The sequence below is a fragment of the Dermacentor silvarum genome, chromosome 4 (genome assembly GCF_013339745.2).
Source record: "Dermacentor silvarum isolate Dsil-2018 chromosome 4, BIME_Dsil_1.4, whole genome shotgun sequence".
NCBI classification, from domain to species: domain Eukaryota; kingdom Metazoa; phylum Arthropoda; class Arachnida; order Ixodida; family Ixodidae; genus Dermacentor; species Dermacentor silvarum.
In genome coordinates this window covers 195,232,357-195,250,483 of record NC_051157.2, presented here as the reverse complement: position 1 = coordinate 195,250,483, position 18,127 = coordinate 195,232,357, and the positions used below count along the sequence as shown (strand labels likewise).

The window sequence follows — 18,127 nt, the reverse complement described above, 5'->3', positions numbered from 1 at the left end:
GACCAAGTTGCTCAATTTTCCTGCCTCGTCCCATTTGTTGGGTACACTCACACGCTCGTAGATAGCGAGCCAGTCCTCCACGTCGGTGCCATCCGCGCCGGTGAAGATAGGTGGGTCGCGTTGACGAGGGACACCGGGACCGCCGGGAGGAGGCGTTTGCTGGGAGGCGTCTTGCGGCATGGCAGATGGTAGTGCACGGGATCGAAGCTCCAGGGGCATCGAAGGGGTTTCGGAGCGGTTTTGAGGGTACAGCACTCTCCACCAATTTATAAGGGTGTTTATTGGACGGCACTTAATGCAGCGCAAGGGCGACAGTCCAAAAAGCGCAGTACGGACTCTCAGCACGAGCGGCGTTCGAAAGCCGAAGAAAACGACCCGCTAGAAGGCGCTGGAGCGGACGACCCACTTCAGAGTTCCAACGCTTCGCTACACAATCAATACAAAATTTGCCGACATTGAATCTCGTACGAAGACGTGGGGACCGCAAACCAGTGGAGGTGGCCCCATGAAAACAGCCAGTAAACCATATGATAAACCCTCGACACCTACGTTAGAGGGAACCGGAAAACTGTAACTGCCACCATGGATCGACACGGCGATAATACTATCAGGCAATGGAATTGTCGTGGATACAGTAGAAAAAGATCCAACTTACGTCAACACCTAATTAATAAGGAACATCCTGATGTCATAATGCTACAGGAGCCACACTGTAAGGCCAAATTATCTGGGTACAGATCATTCTGTAGTGCTGACGGGGAGACGAGAACTGTCGCCACTTAAATCAAACGTAGGTACACGGTCGTTCAGTATGATACAGGCATTGCGGATGTAGACAATATTTTAATCGTGTTATTACCTGCTAAAAAACAATCAAAGCCTATTTGTCCTTAATGTTTAGAGTAACCCAAGAAACAGACTTCCCAATTTCCGATCACTTCTCCGCAAGACCCTCACTATTGCAAAATGCAGAGCCTTAGTGATTGAAGGGGATTTTAACGCACAACACACGGCATGGGGATACAGATTTGAGAACCCCAAAGGTAGACACCTATGGCTAGACGCACAGCAAGAGGGCCTTACCCTCATCACAGACCCGTCGACTCCTACGAGGAGAGGGTCTAGTGTTAGTGTCGATACTACGACAGATCTCACCTTTACGAAGAACATTAGGGATGCGATTTGGCTTAACACCCAACAAGATCACGGCAGGGATCACAATATCCGCGAAATCACTGTTAAAGTAGGGCCAAGCAAATCCAAGGGCAATCAATTGAAAATTGTATATATAGACTGGAACAAACTGAGACAAATTCGTGGGAAAAAAGGATAATACTATCACGGACATCGCGGGCTGGAGCACGCAGCTGAAGCAGGATGTTAGCTCAGCCACACAAGTAATCCCCCAGGACGCGCAAATGGAACAGGTAGACAGTAAACTCCTACATATGTGGGAAGCTAAAGGAGGTCTCCTGCGGAGATGGAAAACTCAGAGACACAACAGGACGCTCCGACGCCGGCTAGCCCGGCTTAACAGAGATATAGAAGCATACGCACAACAGCTCTGTAACCAACAATGGGAAGCAACATGCACCAATGTGGATAATGAGTTAGGTTTATCCAGAACGTGGAACTTCCTCAGGCACCTTTTGAATCCCGAGGAAAGTAAAGCCACGTACAGACAAAACATAAACAAAATATTGCATGCATATGACAAAACTGAAGAAGCTTTTATCGATGAGATAGCCACAAGATATTTATCTCGGGCTAAGCCAACAACTCACCCAGATTACACAGGCACCAAAAACATACAATTAGACGAAGAGATTAAGCGAAGCGGAATTGAGAGCAGCTCCACAAAAGCTAAATACTACATCCGCGCCAGGACTAGACGGAATAACAAACAAGACGATCCGAAATCTCGATGATGCCTCTCTAGAACAATTTACCAAGTATATAAACGCATGCTGGCTATCCGGTACAATACCACAGCAATGGAAAACGGCCCATATTATTCTATTACCTAAACCAGGCAAGCGGCTGCAGTTGGAGAACCTGAGACCCATTTCACTCACGTCCTGTGTGGGCAAACTCATGGAGCACGTTGTCCTAGCGAGACTGACCAACTATCTTGAGGACAACGACGTTCTCCCGCCTACAATGTTGGGCTTCCGGAGAAATTTGTCTACACAGGATGCAATGCTACAACTTAAGCATCAAATTATAGATAACACCAGTCAGAACACCAAAGCTATCTTAGGATTGGACCTAAAGAAGGCTTTTGACAGTATTACCCACGAAACAGAATTAAACAGAATAAATGAGCTAGACCTAGGCCAGCGAGTATACAATTATATACGAGACTTCCTTACTAACAGAAAAGCACACATTAAGATAGGAGACCTTAATTCCGAAGAACTACAGATTGGAAGTGCAGGTACGCCCCAAGGTTCAGTAATATCACCGAGGCTGTTTAATCTGGCTCTGATTGGATTACCAACAAAACTACAGGAAATCGATGGCCTCAATCATACCATTTACACGGACATCACTCTCTGGGTGAGCGATGGCAACGATGGACAGGTTGAAAACACATTGAAACGTGCAATAGAAGCAGTTGAACAATACCTAGCAGGAACCGTCCTGGCGCGTTCGGCTGAGAAATCTGAGTTCCTCATTTATATATCATCGCGGTGTGGCCGAAAACCACGCAACTACGAGGAACGAAACAATCCTGAAATTCGCCTAACTACCGCGGATGATACGCCCATACCCAAGGCCGACAAGATCAGAGTATTGGGGCTCATCATTGAAAGTAACGGCTACAATGGAGAGACCATACGTAAATTAGACAATATAACATCTCAAATCATGCGACTGCTGAAGCGAATAGCCAACAAACACAGTGGAATGAAAAAAGACAATCTGGTTAGGCTAGTCCAAGCGTTTGTAATAAGCAGAATTTGTATACGTCGCATCGTACCTACGATGGTACTCATCAGAAAGGTACAAATTAGACTCCTTAATCAGAAAAATGTACAAGCTAGCAATCGGACTCTCCATCACCACCAGCAACGATAAACTACTGCAGCTACGTCTACACAATACACTGGATGAGCTAATCGAGGCACAACGCATAGCGTAATATGAACGTCTGTCCAAAACTAAAACAGGTAGGCAAATTTTGGATCGCCTGGGTATAGGGTATCATACCCAACATGGTGTCAAAGTGAATATGCCCAGACACATCAGAGGCATGATAACCGTCCCTACAATGCCCAAGAATATGCATCCCACCCACCATCAGGGTAGCCGGGAAATAACTTGAATAAAGTGGTGGTCCGGGCACGTGCGCGTGCAACTTGAACCGCAACCCACAAAGTCGGTTGCTAGTTACAAAAAGTCACAGGCCTGCGCGGCACACGAAGCACAGTCACAGCGTAAGTTGGTTGAGCGGCGCAACAGTAGCTCCCATTTCGGCACCACGCACAACAGGGTATTCGCGGCAAAGTGGCTTCGCCTTGATTTGCACGAGAACAATCTGAATTGTCCGCCCGGCGTCGACGGCGAGCTGCGGCTTGTAATGCTGTCTGCACAGCAGTCTGTTGAGTCTAATGATGTCTGGTTGTAGCAGCACACGTAGCTCGACGACTCGCTTCTTCAGCAGTGGTTCGTACCCTGCGGGGAGACGCCATAACGTGTACCGAAGAGGTATCCAGAATATGTGGCGCGCATCTCACATCGGAATCGCGTTGATTGCGCGCCTCATTTGAATCGCATCTCGTCTTTTGCGCTTGCGCGCGCGGCGGTCGCAGCCACTTTAACTAGATGGCGCCACCGTACTGGCGGAGGCTCGGGCGCGTTTAAAGGGAATATGTCTGCCACGTGACAGCAAGCGCTTGCGTGGCTCAGTGGCAAAGTATTCGACTCCCACGCATCGGGCTTGGGTTCGATCCCGGCGGAGAGCGGGAACTTTTTTTCGCATTTCCGGCGATAGCGCTTGCGGCCAAATGCCAGCGGCGGCATCATCGCGAACCGACACGGCTATTAGAATGAGCCCATAACAGCTTACGCTGTAAAACAGCATCAAGTCGCCATCACCTGCGACGCCTTCGTCAGCCGCGGCACCCGTTCATGCGTTATATGTAGCGTACAATGTAATGTATTCATGGAGCAGTCAGAAGGACTACTTTAAATATCGGCAAGCTTGTCAACTGCGTCGCTAGCGCGGCCGTTAGCGCTAGCACAGAATGCACCTTGGTGACGTCTTCGATTGGCCATGGTGGCACCTCTACACGACATTCGTTGGTAAACAACAAATCAGCCATCGATGATGCCTGAATTCCTTCCTTGTATAGGAACATTCGTTGTAGTTGTCCTCGTTATAAAGGCGTTCGTTGGAGAGGCGTGTGACAGTATGTCCAAATGAATGCTAGCCTCTTTTTAAATGCATAAGCATTTCTTTGTTTACCCAACGAGAAAACTGTTCGTCAGTCCACCCGTCTGTCCTTCCCGTAAGACGATCGCTTTCAAGATATGGGCCCTCGCGTGTCTCTTCAGCGCTAAGTAAGCGGCGAGAACACACCGCGCCACCTATCAGCTGTCGGCACTCTGTGTCAGTATCGCGGATCGCTTTCAAGATACTGTCCGCGCGGCCGTGACACGCAGCCGCCGACGGAATACGTTTGGTCATGGTTCCTAATGGTTCGACGCGGATGAATAAGGCGCTAAAGAGCGACAATTGCTTATGATGATCGGAACGTCATCAGCGCACCTGGCGCCGCCCCCTGCAGTACTTTGCTTGCGTTATCTTGCACCTTGCGCCGCCGTCAGCACCAGTTCGTGTCCCCGCAGCGCTGTCGTCTGTACTGGCCGGGTCAAGTGTCATAACACGGATAATGACACCGGGCTGCGGGGAGATGAGCAAGTGGCATAATGCTCACGCATACTTACGCAACCCCCAAGGAGTTTCTGCGTGAATTTTTTTAGTTCCCCTGTCATTAAGTATTATTACGAAAAGCGGGATTGTCCCAATGGTGTAACGTTATGTAATAAATTTTGAGATGACACTCCCATTGCACACAGTCGATCAGAAGTTATCTTAATACTGGCGTCTATGTCAAATTCTTTCGTGATGCATTTATATGTTTCCATTGGCATATATGACCGGGATGTATAAATGATTCCCTTGTTGAAACCTAATTTTTCGAATTGCAATGTTACGAGTTTATTCGAGTGTGACGAGCGTGGCATGTGCAATCGCTCAGGACCAGTTGCACCGCACTGCTACATTACCAGTTCGCACTGTCGCGTAATAAAGATCCGAGCCTTAGCCAAATCACTAAATTTTTTTTATTCTACTGTTCATGACCCCCCTCTTATTCCTTGTCTTCTATCTCCTCAGTCACGAATAATGATCGACTGTCGATAAATGTATGAATTTGAATAATTGAATGCCAAGGTGCTGCAGACTTCATTGAGAGCATGTCAATGTGGTAGAATGACTCTTTATGAATTTAATGAGTCACCATAATTTATCGTTAGTTTAGATTTATCGTTAGTCTTAAGTTAGTTTAGATCTTATCGTTAGTTTATCATGATTGGAATTCCTAACGCCCAGAAGCACATATCCACCGTCTTACTCGCTGGTGTGTCGTCGTTGTAGTGGAGAATGTTGCTGTGGGTGCTCCGCGAGGCAATCGGAAGTCCAGCATCTCCCGAGGTGGCTTGTACCAGACCGTGACGCGGCAGTAGCATTAGAAGTGTACATCAGGTCGGCAAAACACCAGGCTGCTGCAGTAGAGGGTTGCCGCGAGCTCCGGGCACATCGGATCACCTGGTCCGCAGGCGGGTGCCTCCTTGGTCCCAGGCCGCGAACACCACTGGCCACGAGACCCTCAGATCAAATATAGCTACAGGCTGCTACGACAGCAGGCGACTGGTCGCCGGGCGAGCAGCAAGCGCAGAACGGGACATCGGCCTCACCAGGTCCGCGTGGCCGCAGGACACCCGGTCGAAGGAAAGCCCCGACTCAAACTTACGGTCAGCGAGCTGCCGTTCGAATTCTTCCATGATCGATTCGCTCGAGCCGTACGCAGCTCTCGCGGCCATGCGTTTTCTTCGTTGCGTCACGGCCACACAATCCACATCATCACTGCTGTTTCTTCGCCTCGTCGCGGCCACACAATCCACAGCATCATACCGCGCCACATAATTGTTCTTGCCGCAAATGTTACAATATAGAGCACTGCGCAACCGAGCCCTTTCTTCATCCGCAGAACGCTGGACCTTGCATTCCGCGGTGGTATGACAACTGTTGCATAAGGGGCAAGCTTCCACAACTGCAACAGACTCAGTAGCAAGCGCGGGCGCCGTTGGCAGGTGTTGTCCCATTGGTGCTAAGGAAGGTAAGGCATCATCTTCAAGTAGGAAACGAGGATGAGGACGCCCTGCACTCTAGCCTGCACTTTTCTCTTATCTCAAGCTTCACACGCAAAAAACTGAGCATTTCTGTAGTCTGCCGAGCTCTCTCATGAGGAGTCCTGTCACGTGACGTCTCGTGCGACGCTTCCTTTGACTTCTGGTGATAGAGAATCGCCAGGTCGTTGGCCCAGCACTTTATCAGCACGCGGTTGAGAATACGTTGCATTGATCAGGTGAGACGCCCAAACCATTCAATGCGGATACACGAAACAGGACCTTGTCGTAGAGCAGCCGAAGCTTTCACAGCGGAGCTGTTTAAGCCGGAGGTTGGCCCGTATAGCGTAGACCAGAAACTGCGCCTGGCGATGACGTCACCGCGCGTCACCTATCAACCACTTGGCGCAGCTACGCTTCGCTTCGCCGCCGCTCCGCACCGCCCCACCGAGCTGCTACGACCACGCACCTGCTCCATCTAGCCATGATGTCACTTCGCGTCGCCTAGCAACCACATGTGTCTCGCTTCGCCTAGACATGTCAACCTACGCCAGGCCGCGACCTGAAACTTGTCGTACGGCCAAGCGAGAATCTGCGCATCGGCGGGAGCCGATCCGAAATACCGTGCCGAAGTTGCAGCCGAGAAGAGGCGTCGTCGAGTCGAAGACCCCGAGTTTCGAGAATGAGAACGCTAAAGTCTTTGTTTGAGTATCTAGCGTCGGTGGAATAAGCTAGGTCGGTCACAAGCTCCACGGTTTGCCCCAGCCTTGCAACACTAGTGCAAGCTACGTTGATTTTTTTCGATCTCTGCCGAAGACTTAACTGGTGAAAAGGCAAGGAAGTGCACTCAACGTGCACGCCGATCCTCGCGTCTACCAAATCGCCCTGATAATCTTGATGGCGATGCTATGATTTTCTACAGTCAATAAAATGCCCTCGATTGATACTTGGCTGCAAATATAATAATAGGTAGTTAAATTCTACAATGGGCAAAAGCTCTGCGTTCAGATGGATTGGGGCACTAAAGTGATCTCAGAAGGTCTGCCAATCACGTAGTGCGCCGGAATACGTAGAGATTTTCATTTTATGCAGGACCACTGTGCGATGACGCAGCACGGTCTCGTTACTGGGAGTTATTAACAGCGAAGCTGGTAAAGCTAGAGGATAAACGTCCGTAGTCCGCATAAAACTCCGCGCCATTGCCTAGCAACAACCAAGCCGCAGCTGCGCACCACCTGGCCCAACGTTGCCTAGCCGCGCATGCGCCGAAGCAGTAGCAACCCAGCAGCCGCCGCCAAGCCACGCCCACCGAAGGGAACACTCCGCGCAGCCGCCGCACCTAGCCACCGCAGCAGCTAGTAAACCGTTTCCCGCCACGCCGAAGCTGCTGAAAATAGCTGGTACGTGTCGCCTAGCAACTATCTGCGCTTGGCCTGGAATTTTGCCATAAAAGGGGCTGCGCCTAGTCGTGTCAACTTTCGCTAGATATCGAGCGGTTAGCCTCCAACGCGTTCGGCGTCGGCAAGCAACAGCGTTCTTGCCACTGTGCCAACCTTGGTTAGCCTGCCTGCGTTTGTGGCATGCCAGGAACGCTGTCGTTCATAGGCGCCGACACGTCCAGCGCTAGTCACGCGAAATGTCGCGAAAGGGAAGGTACCTCCAAAAATGATCGCTCGAGAATACCATCCCTGCATACGTAGTTAAGTTTTAAAAACGGGCAAGTTTGCACTCGGTCATGAAAAGATTAGGCACAGCGAAACTGTCGATCCTCAAGTCCAGTAATGCGAAGTGATAGCAAAATACTAGGCCAAGCAAAACCTACTTACAAACCGAGCAGCAACCAAGTTACAGAACCTAGCAGTAACCAAGTTAGAACCTAGCAGCGACCAAGGTAAGACCTAGCAGCAACCGAATTAATACCTAGCAACAGCAGCCAGTAAGACTTGAGGATCGACAGTTTCGCTGTGTCTAAGCTATTTTAAATGTTATGACTGTACCATGAGATAAATTCACTCAAGTTCACCAACCACGTACCATACGGTGTCTGTAATATTGTAGATATGTTATTAACATCCCGTCTCACCGCATCGCTGACATGTTCTAGAATGCGTACGGCTGAACTTTCATTACTCATATACAATTGTAATCATGCTATTTTATGCACACAGATAAATGTGAAGAAGCTGGGAACTGTCCAAAGCCACTTTGTGAACTGTGGGTGAGCCGCGACTACAATGGAACTGTGCACAAATCTGGGGGACTGAGAAACGCAACTTGCTGCGAAGTGTTCTTCGAAAGCCGATGCAATACGACAATCATGATACAAGTTTACTCCGACGATGTATGTTTGCACAAGGAAGAAAGTTCGCTTGAATGAATGTTGCAAAATGGTGCCCTATGTGAGTGTTTTCCCTAAAATTTGACCTCATATGAATAAACTAGGCTGATTTCACGAATGTCGCGAATGGTTCCTCCGACACAAATATAAGTTGATAACGTACATTTCCGAGCCTTCGATGGCCGAAAGCTGTGGATCCTGCAAGAAGTTATGTCAGCTACTTTATTTTTCCCGCGGTCTGTGCATGTGCTCGAATGAAAAGCCGGAAACCTCGCGAAGAATCGAAACAAGATAACACCTGCATCATTCTGTCTCTTGTCCTTTGAGGTGATAGCTTACCTACCAAACTCGTCTCAAGAGGATATCACTCCCGTGCTTCCTTGTGGTAAGTAGATTAAGTTTAATAACATTCGTCAATTTGGTAATAGCCCCTGAGAAGGCAACTGATGTATCAAGAACATAATCTCTTTCTTCTATACAGCTTTGAAATGTTTACGAATGTTCATGCTTTCGTTCTTTTTCAATGTTGTGCGCCTTAGTTACATATGTGGGTACATACTTCTGTGATAAAATAGTTTACTTGTGTTTTTCGCACAGATGACAGTGGTTGCGTATTCTACGCGCAATTTCCTGTATTATTTATGTGTCCGTATCAAAGTTGGATTGCGACTTAGTGCTGGTCCCGTCTTCTTTAGAACTTGTTCTGACCAGGCACTCAGGATTCCTTGAAGAATTCAACAACGGGAGTATGCCGTGGCCTCCCAGATTTCAGATGCTTTGACCGGGGCCAAATATTGCTCGACCGAACAATGAAAATGTTCCTGCTCTTTACAGTCGGCGTGACCGCGATCGACCTCTCGCAGCGCCAACGATGGCTACGTCAGAAGCGGTGATTGGGGCAACTCCAATGCCACTTATTCAAATACATGTATAACGAAGAAATGCTTTTCTAAGATAGCCCACTGCCAGATTTTATTGAAATGTGTTCCATTCAGGGAAAAAAGAAGTTTGATTCTAGTGACTGCTAATCACAATCCTGATTGAGGGCCTGTTAATTTTTACAGGTATTGCCCGACATCAGTAAGTTTGCAAAAACAGGTACATGAAGTTTAAAAACCGGTAATTCTGCATTAAGAACAGATGTCGCAGTCGATAAAATGTATCCGTTAGAACATCCATTCCTATCTTAAGTCAATTTGTTAGAATGTTTACGAGGGTTTCACTAAAGTGCCACTCACATATTACGGATGTATTTGACAGCCAGGTACAGTACATCAATCTTATCCATTTTAGATTTACTATTAGGTGCAGTTCACAGAATTGTGATATCATGTTTCATTACCTAATTACAGTCTTGTAAACCTATAATTGTTAATAGGAAATTTGCAATTTCAAATAATGTTTATGAAAACATTGGCAGCCTGAATCTAAAATCGGCTTTGAACAGTCATTAGAGTGTAACTTCCTCTTTCATGTGCAAGAAACATCTTCAAAAAAAGCTTGAATGACACTTAAGCTTCGCCTTTAAGGGTGGGACGCGATAGTGACAGTGCAGGGCTGTGCAATGGCTCAGGCTTGCACTGTCTTGAAGTCTCTGCCTGTGTAAGGCAGAGACTTCAAGCAGTGACTCATCAATGGTACATACCCCCGTACACAAGGAAAACGGGGTTTGATTTTAGTTGCGAAACACCTTATGCACCCGGGCTGTCGGCGTCTCCTGTCACCAAAGCAGAGAAAGACAAGGTCGAGATGATTATTAAGAACGGGATCAAGACGGTTCTCGGTCTTCCCCGAACACATCAACCAACAAAATCTTAAGTTTAGGGGTGTCCAACACCTTAAACGAGCTCATTGAAGCGGCGACACTATCACAGTATCAGAGACTGCTGCGCACTCAGGCTGGTAGAAGGATCCTGGAGCGGCAGGGGTTCGAGCCTCAGGCATGTTCGAAGCAGAGAGGCAAAGTCCCACCGCGAGTCAGGGACACGCTGAGAATACTCCCGTTGCCCAAGAATATGCACCCGGTGCATCACGACGGCCGGCGAAGGGACAGAGCTGAGGCGCTGCAGAAAAGACTGGAAGGCAGGCAGGATGTGATTACACGGACGCGGCCGAATACAAGCAAAGCAAAGTATACGCAGCCGTAATTACTAGAGGCCAGATCTTTAGGCATTAAAAAAGTGCGTTTTAGGCGTGAAAAATAGGCAGGCAAAGCAACGTTTTAGGCCTCCAACGTCGTAAATATCGGCAAAATAAATTTTTACATAAATGCAAATAATTTGAAACGAAGACGTGCGCGGCCTATATCTACGATAGGAAAACAAGAAATGTTATTGTCTACGATGGCACAAAGGCGCCAACAGTTGAACATAACCATGTAATTGTCCCATAATACTACTGAAGTAATGACGATCAGTTGGCTTAATTCAATAAGCACACTGCTCATATTCATGTCCAATGGCCACTGTACTCGAGCGTCGCATATAGTGAAACAGGCATGAGAGAGAATACTTGAAAGCTGGGAATACTGATTAAAAAAAAGCAATAGTTTATGTCTGCCAGACGCAATTAAACAAGACATAACAAAAACATACAAATAACAAATGCAAGAGAGACTACGATTTATTAAAAAATAGCATGTTCTTACATGAGGACTGTTAGGTACGACTCTTGGCAATTTTCTCATATACAATTACATTATCCGAATTATACAGGCAAGACGTCCCAACACTGCCAAATATACTTCCGCCCATTTGAAGTGCACATATTTGAAGAAATTTGTTTGGAGAGCACGCGGAACGTAGTCTAAGAATCACTGTGAAGATTGTGGAAACAATAGCAAACTACCACCATGACCAGATTTTTGGATTCAAATTTGTTCCTCTTGTCACTTAGAATGATCTCATACGCTGAGAAGGTACGCCCGACGGCGGTGAACACCTTAAAAAGTAAATTACAAACAAAACAAAAGCCGCGTACAGATCACATTTTTCTTTTTTCTTTTGCTGTTCACACTGCTTTCCCCTGACGGCTCTCCGCGGTTTCGCATTCGCCAAGCGCTCGCGCAATGTCAGCGCGGCGGCGTATGCTGGTCGGCGCGTCCCATTTCAATGCTACTAGCAGTTGTCTTCCGCGAGTAGGTTGAACTAAAGGACTAGGTTGAACCCCATTGAGTTCCGAACAGTCAATGTTGCCCGGTAACATGAATAACGGTATCTAACTGCACTCGAAAGCGAAACTTGAGGCTAAATAGTGTTCATATAGGCGCTGATATTAGAAATCGGCATTTATAGAAATTTAGGACAAACGCCAAAATAGGCATTTATAGGCACTATAAAAACACTATAAAAGCCCTTCTTAACCTCTAATTCATGCTCATATATCAAAGTGGGTCGATAGGAGTGCATTGAACAAAAATGCATTTGCCTAAAATCCGGTCTCTAGTAATTACACGCGGAAACGGAGGCCCTGCCTCGTGCTGCAGCGTGAGACATTTAGGAGCAACGGAAGCGGAAGAAGTTGGTATTGCGTTAGACTTCACTCAAAAGAATGTGAGAGTTATTGTTAGTGATTCAAAATCTGCAATCAGACATTTTGATGCGGGCAGGATCTCAGCCGCAGCTGTACACATATAGCCGTCGGGCCGCCCCCGTCGGAGCAGGTTTCGCTAATCTGGACACCGGCTCATCAGGGTTTGCGAGAGAACGAGAAGGCGCATGCGCTGGCCCGAAGTCTCACTTTCCGGGATCCCCGCGCTGTCTCGACAACAATCCCAAGCGAGGAACCCCTACAGACCGCGGACGAACTGAACACTTTTCAGGAAATCTTAACCATTATAAGCTAGGGCGTAAGACTTACCCGAGAGCGGATAAGAACCTTATCAAAAGCGAGGAAGTTATGTGGAGGAAGCTGCAAATGGGGGTATTTCCGAACCCATAACTGTTGAGCAAATGGCATCCCTCTGTGTATAGCCCTCGGTGTAAGCATTGTGATGGTATAGCGGACTTAGTCCACATGGTTTGGACCTGTCCTAGCTTTGATGAGCCAGATAGATGCAGAGAATCCTGGGAGTCCTTGCTACTCAACGAAGAAGAAAATGCTCAACGACAACTCAATGGTCTCTCGCCCTGACCGCCGCCACGTCCCAAGGCATCCCGGCCGATGTTTAGGGAGGATCAGTGTGGGTTTAGGCTGAAGCCTCTACCCCGTCATCTATTTGACGGGTACAAAAAAAGTCACTTCTCTCTCTCCTGTCGTAATCATGGTAAGCAAGCCGCTCGCACTCGCGTTCGGCACGCGCCCGTGCCACTGCTCCCGCGTTCGTTGTCGTCGTCGTCGTCTTCCACAGCGGGCTGCGTTGCCGCTCATCATTCCAGCGTAGAATTTCCCCTCTCTTGTGTCGTCGTAATAGGGAGGCTGCGTTTACGGGGTTATGAGCCATTGCTTAAGGTAGTAGGAGCCCATTAGCGGTGCATCACTCATGCTTCGCACCTCTGCAGGTTTCACGTTAGTGGAGCTGCATTTCACTCAATGGTTCAGTTCTCTCAATTCACTCAATAAGTTTCAGTTCTCACGCCAAGCGATTTCAAATAGGGAGAAGGTTTTCCATTTCACACGGCAATTTACAAACGCCACTGCTCTTCGTCGAGGGGAAACTGATACAGTAAAAATAGTGCACAACGTGAACGCGCACCACGGCCGATGCCGCACGTCGCATGTTTGCCAAGCCAAGAGAAATTGCCGTACACTGTAGCTACTGCTGCACCCTACAGCTATGCACAGTGGTTGCCCGACGGTCTTGTATGCACTGACGTCACGTAAATTTTTCCGAGAACGTGGTAAGGTCTTTCCGAACCTTTCCGCAGCACGCGACGGCGAGCATTCTAGCAGCGCAGCGCCAACTCACCCAAGCCCAAGAGGAATAAAGGCTCTCGGCGCGCCCTTTCCTTCTGGCATGATGAAAAGGTCAAAATGCTGCTTAATAGGCAAACCCCACTAGCGTGCGAAATCAGAATAAATGCTTACATGCAATACGAAATCACTTTATCGTGAACATTATAACTAATAACATTGTGATAAATCTTGCACATGATAAATTGAAGCTGGCAAATAGGCAAGGCACTTGCACTTTCCGTGATTACTGAAATTGATACCACTTTTAAGGTAGATACGCGTCAATATTCGCAGAAAGCTCTGTTTTTCCTTTTATTTTTATTCTTTCCCACTATGCCATGTAAGCAATGAAGGCTGAATTTAGCGGGAACACCAATGCATTTCATCGCAAGATTTAGTAATCAATAACTAAACATGCGCTAGCGTCGAAATTCGTTGTAAGTAGGTGCACTGGACTTACTCTCTACCACTCCCAATACTATCTCTTGGTATTTACAGAACCTCGTTATTCGTATCTCTTCGACCAGCGTCTATGCTGTTTGCGATGTTTATATACCTTGGTGGTAACGCATATATTTGTTCTATGGTAAAGACTGAGCGGCGCCATTCGTGCTGAGTATATCTAGATACGTACAATTTTTTAACAGTGGGGCACAGACGGCATCTGTTTTCCTTGAGCGTCTTTAAAGTGTGACGCAAAACTCAAAACATAATTTCCTTTTCAGAAAAAGTATATTTTGTTTCATGCTTAATTAGATGAGGGATTCATTGCAGAAGCATAAATGTTCTCCATTGAATACAATTCTTGATGCAACATTTTTGCAACAAAAATTATGTTCCAGCGCTGTCTCTTTGTAAAGAAGAGTGATACTTGTATCCGCACTCAGTGTCTATTAAACCGAGACTAAGGTGCCAGTTTTATGTGTAACATAAAAATGTTAAAATAGGGTATTATTTCTCTTTTTTGATAACGTTAATATTGGGTTCAATCAAGTAATAACGGCTTAAAACCATTTGCAGCATGTTTCCATCTGTGACAAACATACGCAATCACACCAAGAATGCATTACGTGTTTACACACTATAACAACAGTGTTTACACTGCAGTTTGATGAGCATCGGGCGCAAAAGCGACGGAAACCGAAGATTCCTAAACCTGTACATACTCGTTCTCCTTTACCCTATCCTCTGTGCTGTCCTCTCCACCCTGTTCTTTCACTTCGGGAGGGTAGAGAGGGCACCCCAGAAGACCTTGTCTTTCTTCGATGTCAATCGCTCTTGAGTAACCTTAAGATCACGTGTGCCACCTTACCCCGCCTTATTATCATGTTACCCTCTACGTGGAACCCTTCACTTATTATTTACTTTCCCTGTTATTAGACTGCACTACCTTCGGAATCGGCCCACATTTCTAGATTTCATTTTCTCTAGGATCCGGTCACATTTTTTGTTCAGCAAGGCCACACTTACGGTACCGGTTTTAGGCGTGAGCAGTTTGAGCTAGTGCAGCTAAGTTTTATTTCAGACTTTTATTCGCTAATAACGCATTATTACTGCGCCGTACATAGAGCTCTACGCTAACTCAGCACGTCTTTTTAGCTGCACTGCTTCATTTTGACACTTTTTTCGTTGTCCTACGTGCAGTAGAATACCTAACACTGTCTAATTTACCAGACGAAAGTGCTGAGAGACCCACGTCCCATGAACTCAATATCGATCTCAAGTCACCAAAGAAGACCTTGTTTTCAAACATTGGTGTTGCATCCATTCTTTGGAGATCATTGGCAACGTCAATGCAACATCAAAGGGTGTGTAACTGGTGATTTGTCTTATATGTTATGATTACTATGAAGAGCTGCATCCTAGCGCCACATACCCAGTGGCGCAAAGCCAGGGACCTGCTGACCCAAGTTGGCATGAAAGGAAAACAGCTAGATCCGGACACTGATAGATGCCGGAAAGTGAGTGACTAATCCTAACAATACTAATCGCACTTCAACAAGAATCAGAGGTATACAAGCTACGAAGACGGTTTATTTTAGCTGTTTTCAGTCATTCTTATGAGCACAGCAGCTGTTTCAAATTTCTTTCGCAGATTTTTTCAAAACGCAGTTTTTCGTAGTTCTTTCATACTCAAACAAGCTTAACGCTTTTCTAATAAAGATTTCTTTTAAATAAAACTGTTCACGCTTATTTCTTACATAGATGACCTTGCAATGAACCCCCAGAAATCGCAATAACGTTTGATAACGCTCCATTTTATAGTATGGCGTACTTTTAGGAAAGCACGTTTTAATTATGTCATCATAATGCTCCCAGAATTCTGCAGAACTTGATAGTTTTGGTTCATTGCACACAGCAATGTCTCATCAAGTTATTTCGCTATGCCGAGCTCAATTTAAGTAATTAGTGCTGCCTTAGGACCCACATTCGCTAAACAAATTTTATTTTAAATTTAGCATAACATTTTACGCTTCATAACACATTCCCCTCTAAAAATGTGCTCTGTAAGACAGACTAATGATTTCTAAGATAGATTAAGTATGCTTACTTTCCGCCACAATTTTTGTTTGCCATACTTGGCCTCTTACCTTAAGGTATGCGAGCACCTTTCAGAAAATTGCAATTTAGGTTGCAAAGTAACAATTTCAGTGTACTCTTGTAAAACACGGTTAATTAAGCATATTGAACGGCTTAAGTATTAAAAGAAAATAATACATCTATCAAATTGCAACAATATGCCAAAACATAGGTGCCACACTAGCAGTGATCCACTGCAAGCAGAAAAAAAAGGAAATAATCATAAATAAAAATAAAAGGCCGGGAGATTGTGTAGCGATATCATTGGGCTGTGCAATGAATCACAATCATTGCCATAGTTCTAGCCTTCTATGCAAAAACAAAAACTGCAAAAGGTACACGTTTGTTCTAAAGTTTGAACAAAATTTCTAATATTGCTGCAACTTAAAAACCATTATGGTTGATTTCTCAGGTTCTTACATGAATAAATAGTACGAAATTTTCATATAGATATGTGTGTCAGAAATCGTTTATGAACGTTCGCACAAGAGAAACTTGAAAATCAAGTTTCTACAAAAAATGCCGTTGAAGTATCGAAACGAGTGGTCAGGTACGAGAAGAAATATACGATACACCTAAAATACACCAGGCTCATAGCTTGGGCTCACCTTGAAAGCGGCAGGCACGGTCGTGTTTGAACAAGCTGCAACTCGCCTCTATTTTCCTCCCGAATTCCATGGCGTCTGTAGGCTCATGGGCCGCCTTCATATGGTGTTGTTGGTTCCCGAAAATCTTTTCATGAAAACCGTCTTATTGCCTATAAAGTTACAATGTGTCAGGAAAAAATAAGTTTTGCCTTCCGATATGCTACATTGGCATGTCCGAGTTCCAAAAGACAAATAAACAAGCAGCCGACTAGCAAAACAACTCACACTCGATGTAAACAAACAAGACCTGCAGACGCCACGCAGCCCCGTATAGTGAAAATTCCAATTCATTGTAAAATTCTAGTTAACACAAACCACTGCTATACGTGTCTTATCTCCTAGGCACAGATATAATAAAACAATACCTATGCGTCGCAATAACTTGCGTGAAATTGTGCACTTTCTGTAATCTATTGCTGTCGGTTTTGATTTTGAATGCACACACAAAGATTGAAATATTGGCGCTAACATATGAGCGGGTTAATGTGGCAATATCAGTATTTCTGCAACAAAATCTTTAATAGCGAGGAATTCCCGGATTGTGAAAAACTGAAAAGCGACATTTCTTTATTCTTATTGCGTGTTCAAGAGAAGTGATATAACTTAAACTCAAGCATTTTCGAAACCACAGTAAGTAGGTGCCGGCAGACTGTCATGACTTCAACAACCTGTGAACATATCGGAACGACGAACCCACGCTGCACGCGCAGGATAACTCCGTAATCTACCTATCTTAAAGCGCTTGATACAACAACCATGTTAACCAAGTTTCTCGAAGTCTTATTCAAACTTCCCTCGCTTCAAACTTCTGTCACGGCATTTGCAACACACAAACAGCGCCACATCGGGACCTCGCCAATGTGGAGATTGTGTTGCCCGCACAGAACGGCCCGTTAGCAGCCGCGTTTATTTTTTCTTCGTCCCTCTCCTCTCGCTCTCCTCACCACGGGCAGGCAAACATTGACGAGTACACCGCCGGTAGATACGGGCACTCACTCTCCCAGGCACGTACGAAGCGCAGCGCTCCGCCCGCAAGGCGGACTTCGTCCCGAGCATCGAGATAGCGGTGCACGGCGCGGGTAACGGTCGCTGCCGCCTCCGTGCCTTGTCATAAACTCTGCTGGAGACGACGTGCGAGGAGGAAACGCTTTCTTGAAGCTCTCTCACACACACACACACTCTCTCTCTCTCACCTTTATCCCTATGCCTACGTATGGAACCCTCGTCCACGGACCCCACGTTTCGCTGTCTT

At 46.3% G+C, this 18,127-nt stretch overlaps 1 protein-coding gene across 1 annotated transcript in view; it reads left to right on the top strand.

The window, feature by feature from the left end:
- Window positions 1–8,794, top strand: part of LOC119450885 (uncharacterized) — a 36,704-nt gene extending 27,910 nt beyond the window's left edge. The window contains exon 3 of the mRNA XM_037714361.2: window positions 8,586–8,794. Within this exon, the coding sequence (XP_037570289.1) occupies window positions 8,586–8,794 (209 nt within the window). The remainder of the gene's footprint in view (window positions 1–8,585) is intronic.
- Window positions 8,795–18,127: the final 9,333 nt, after the last annotated feature.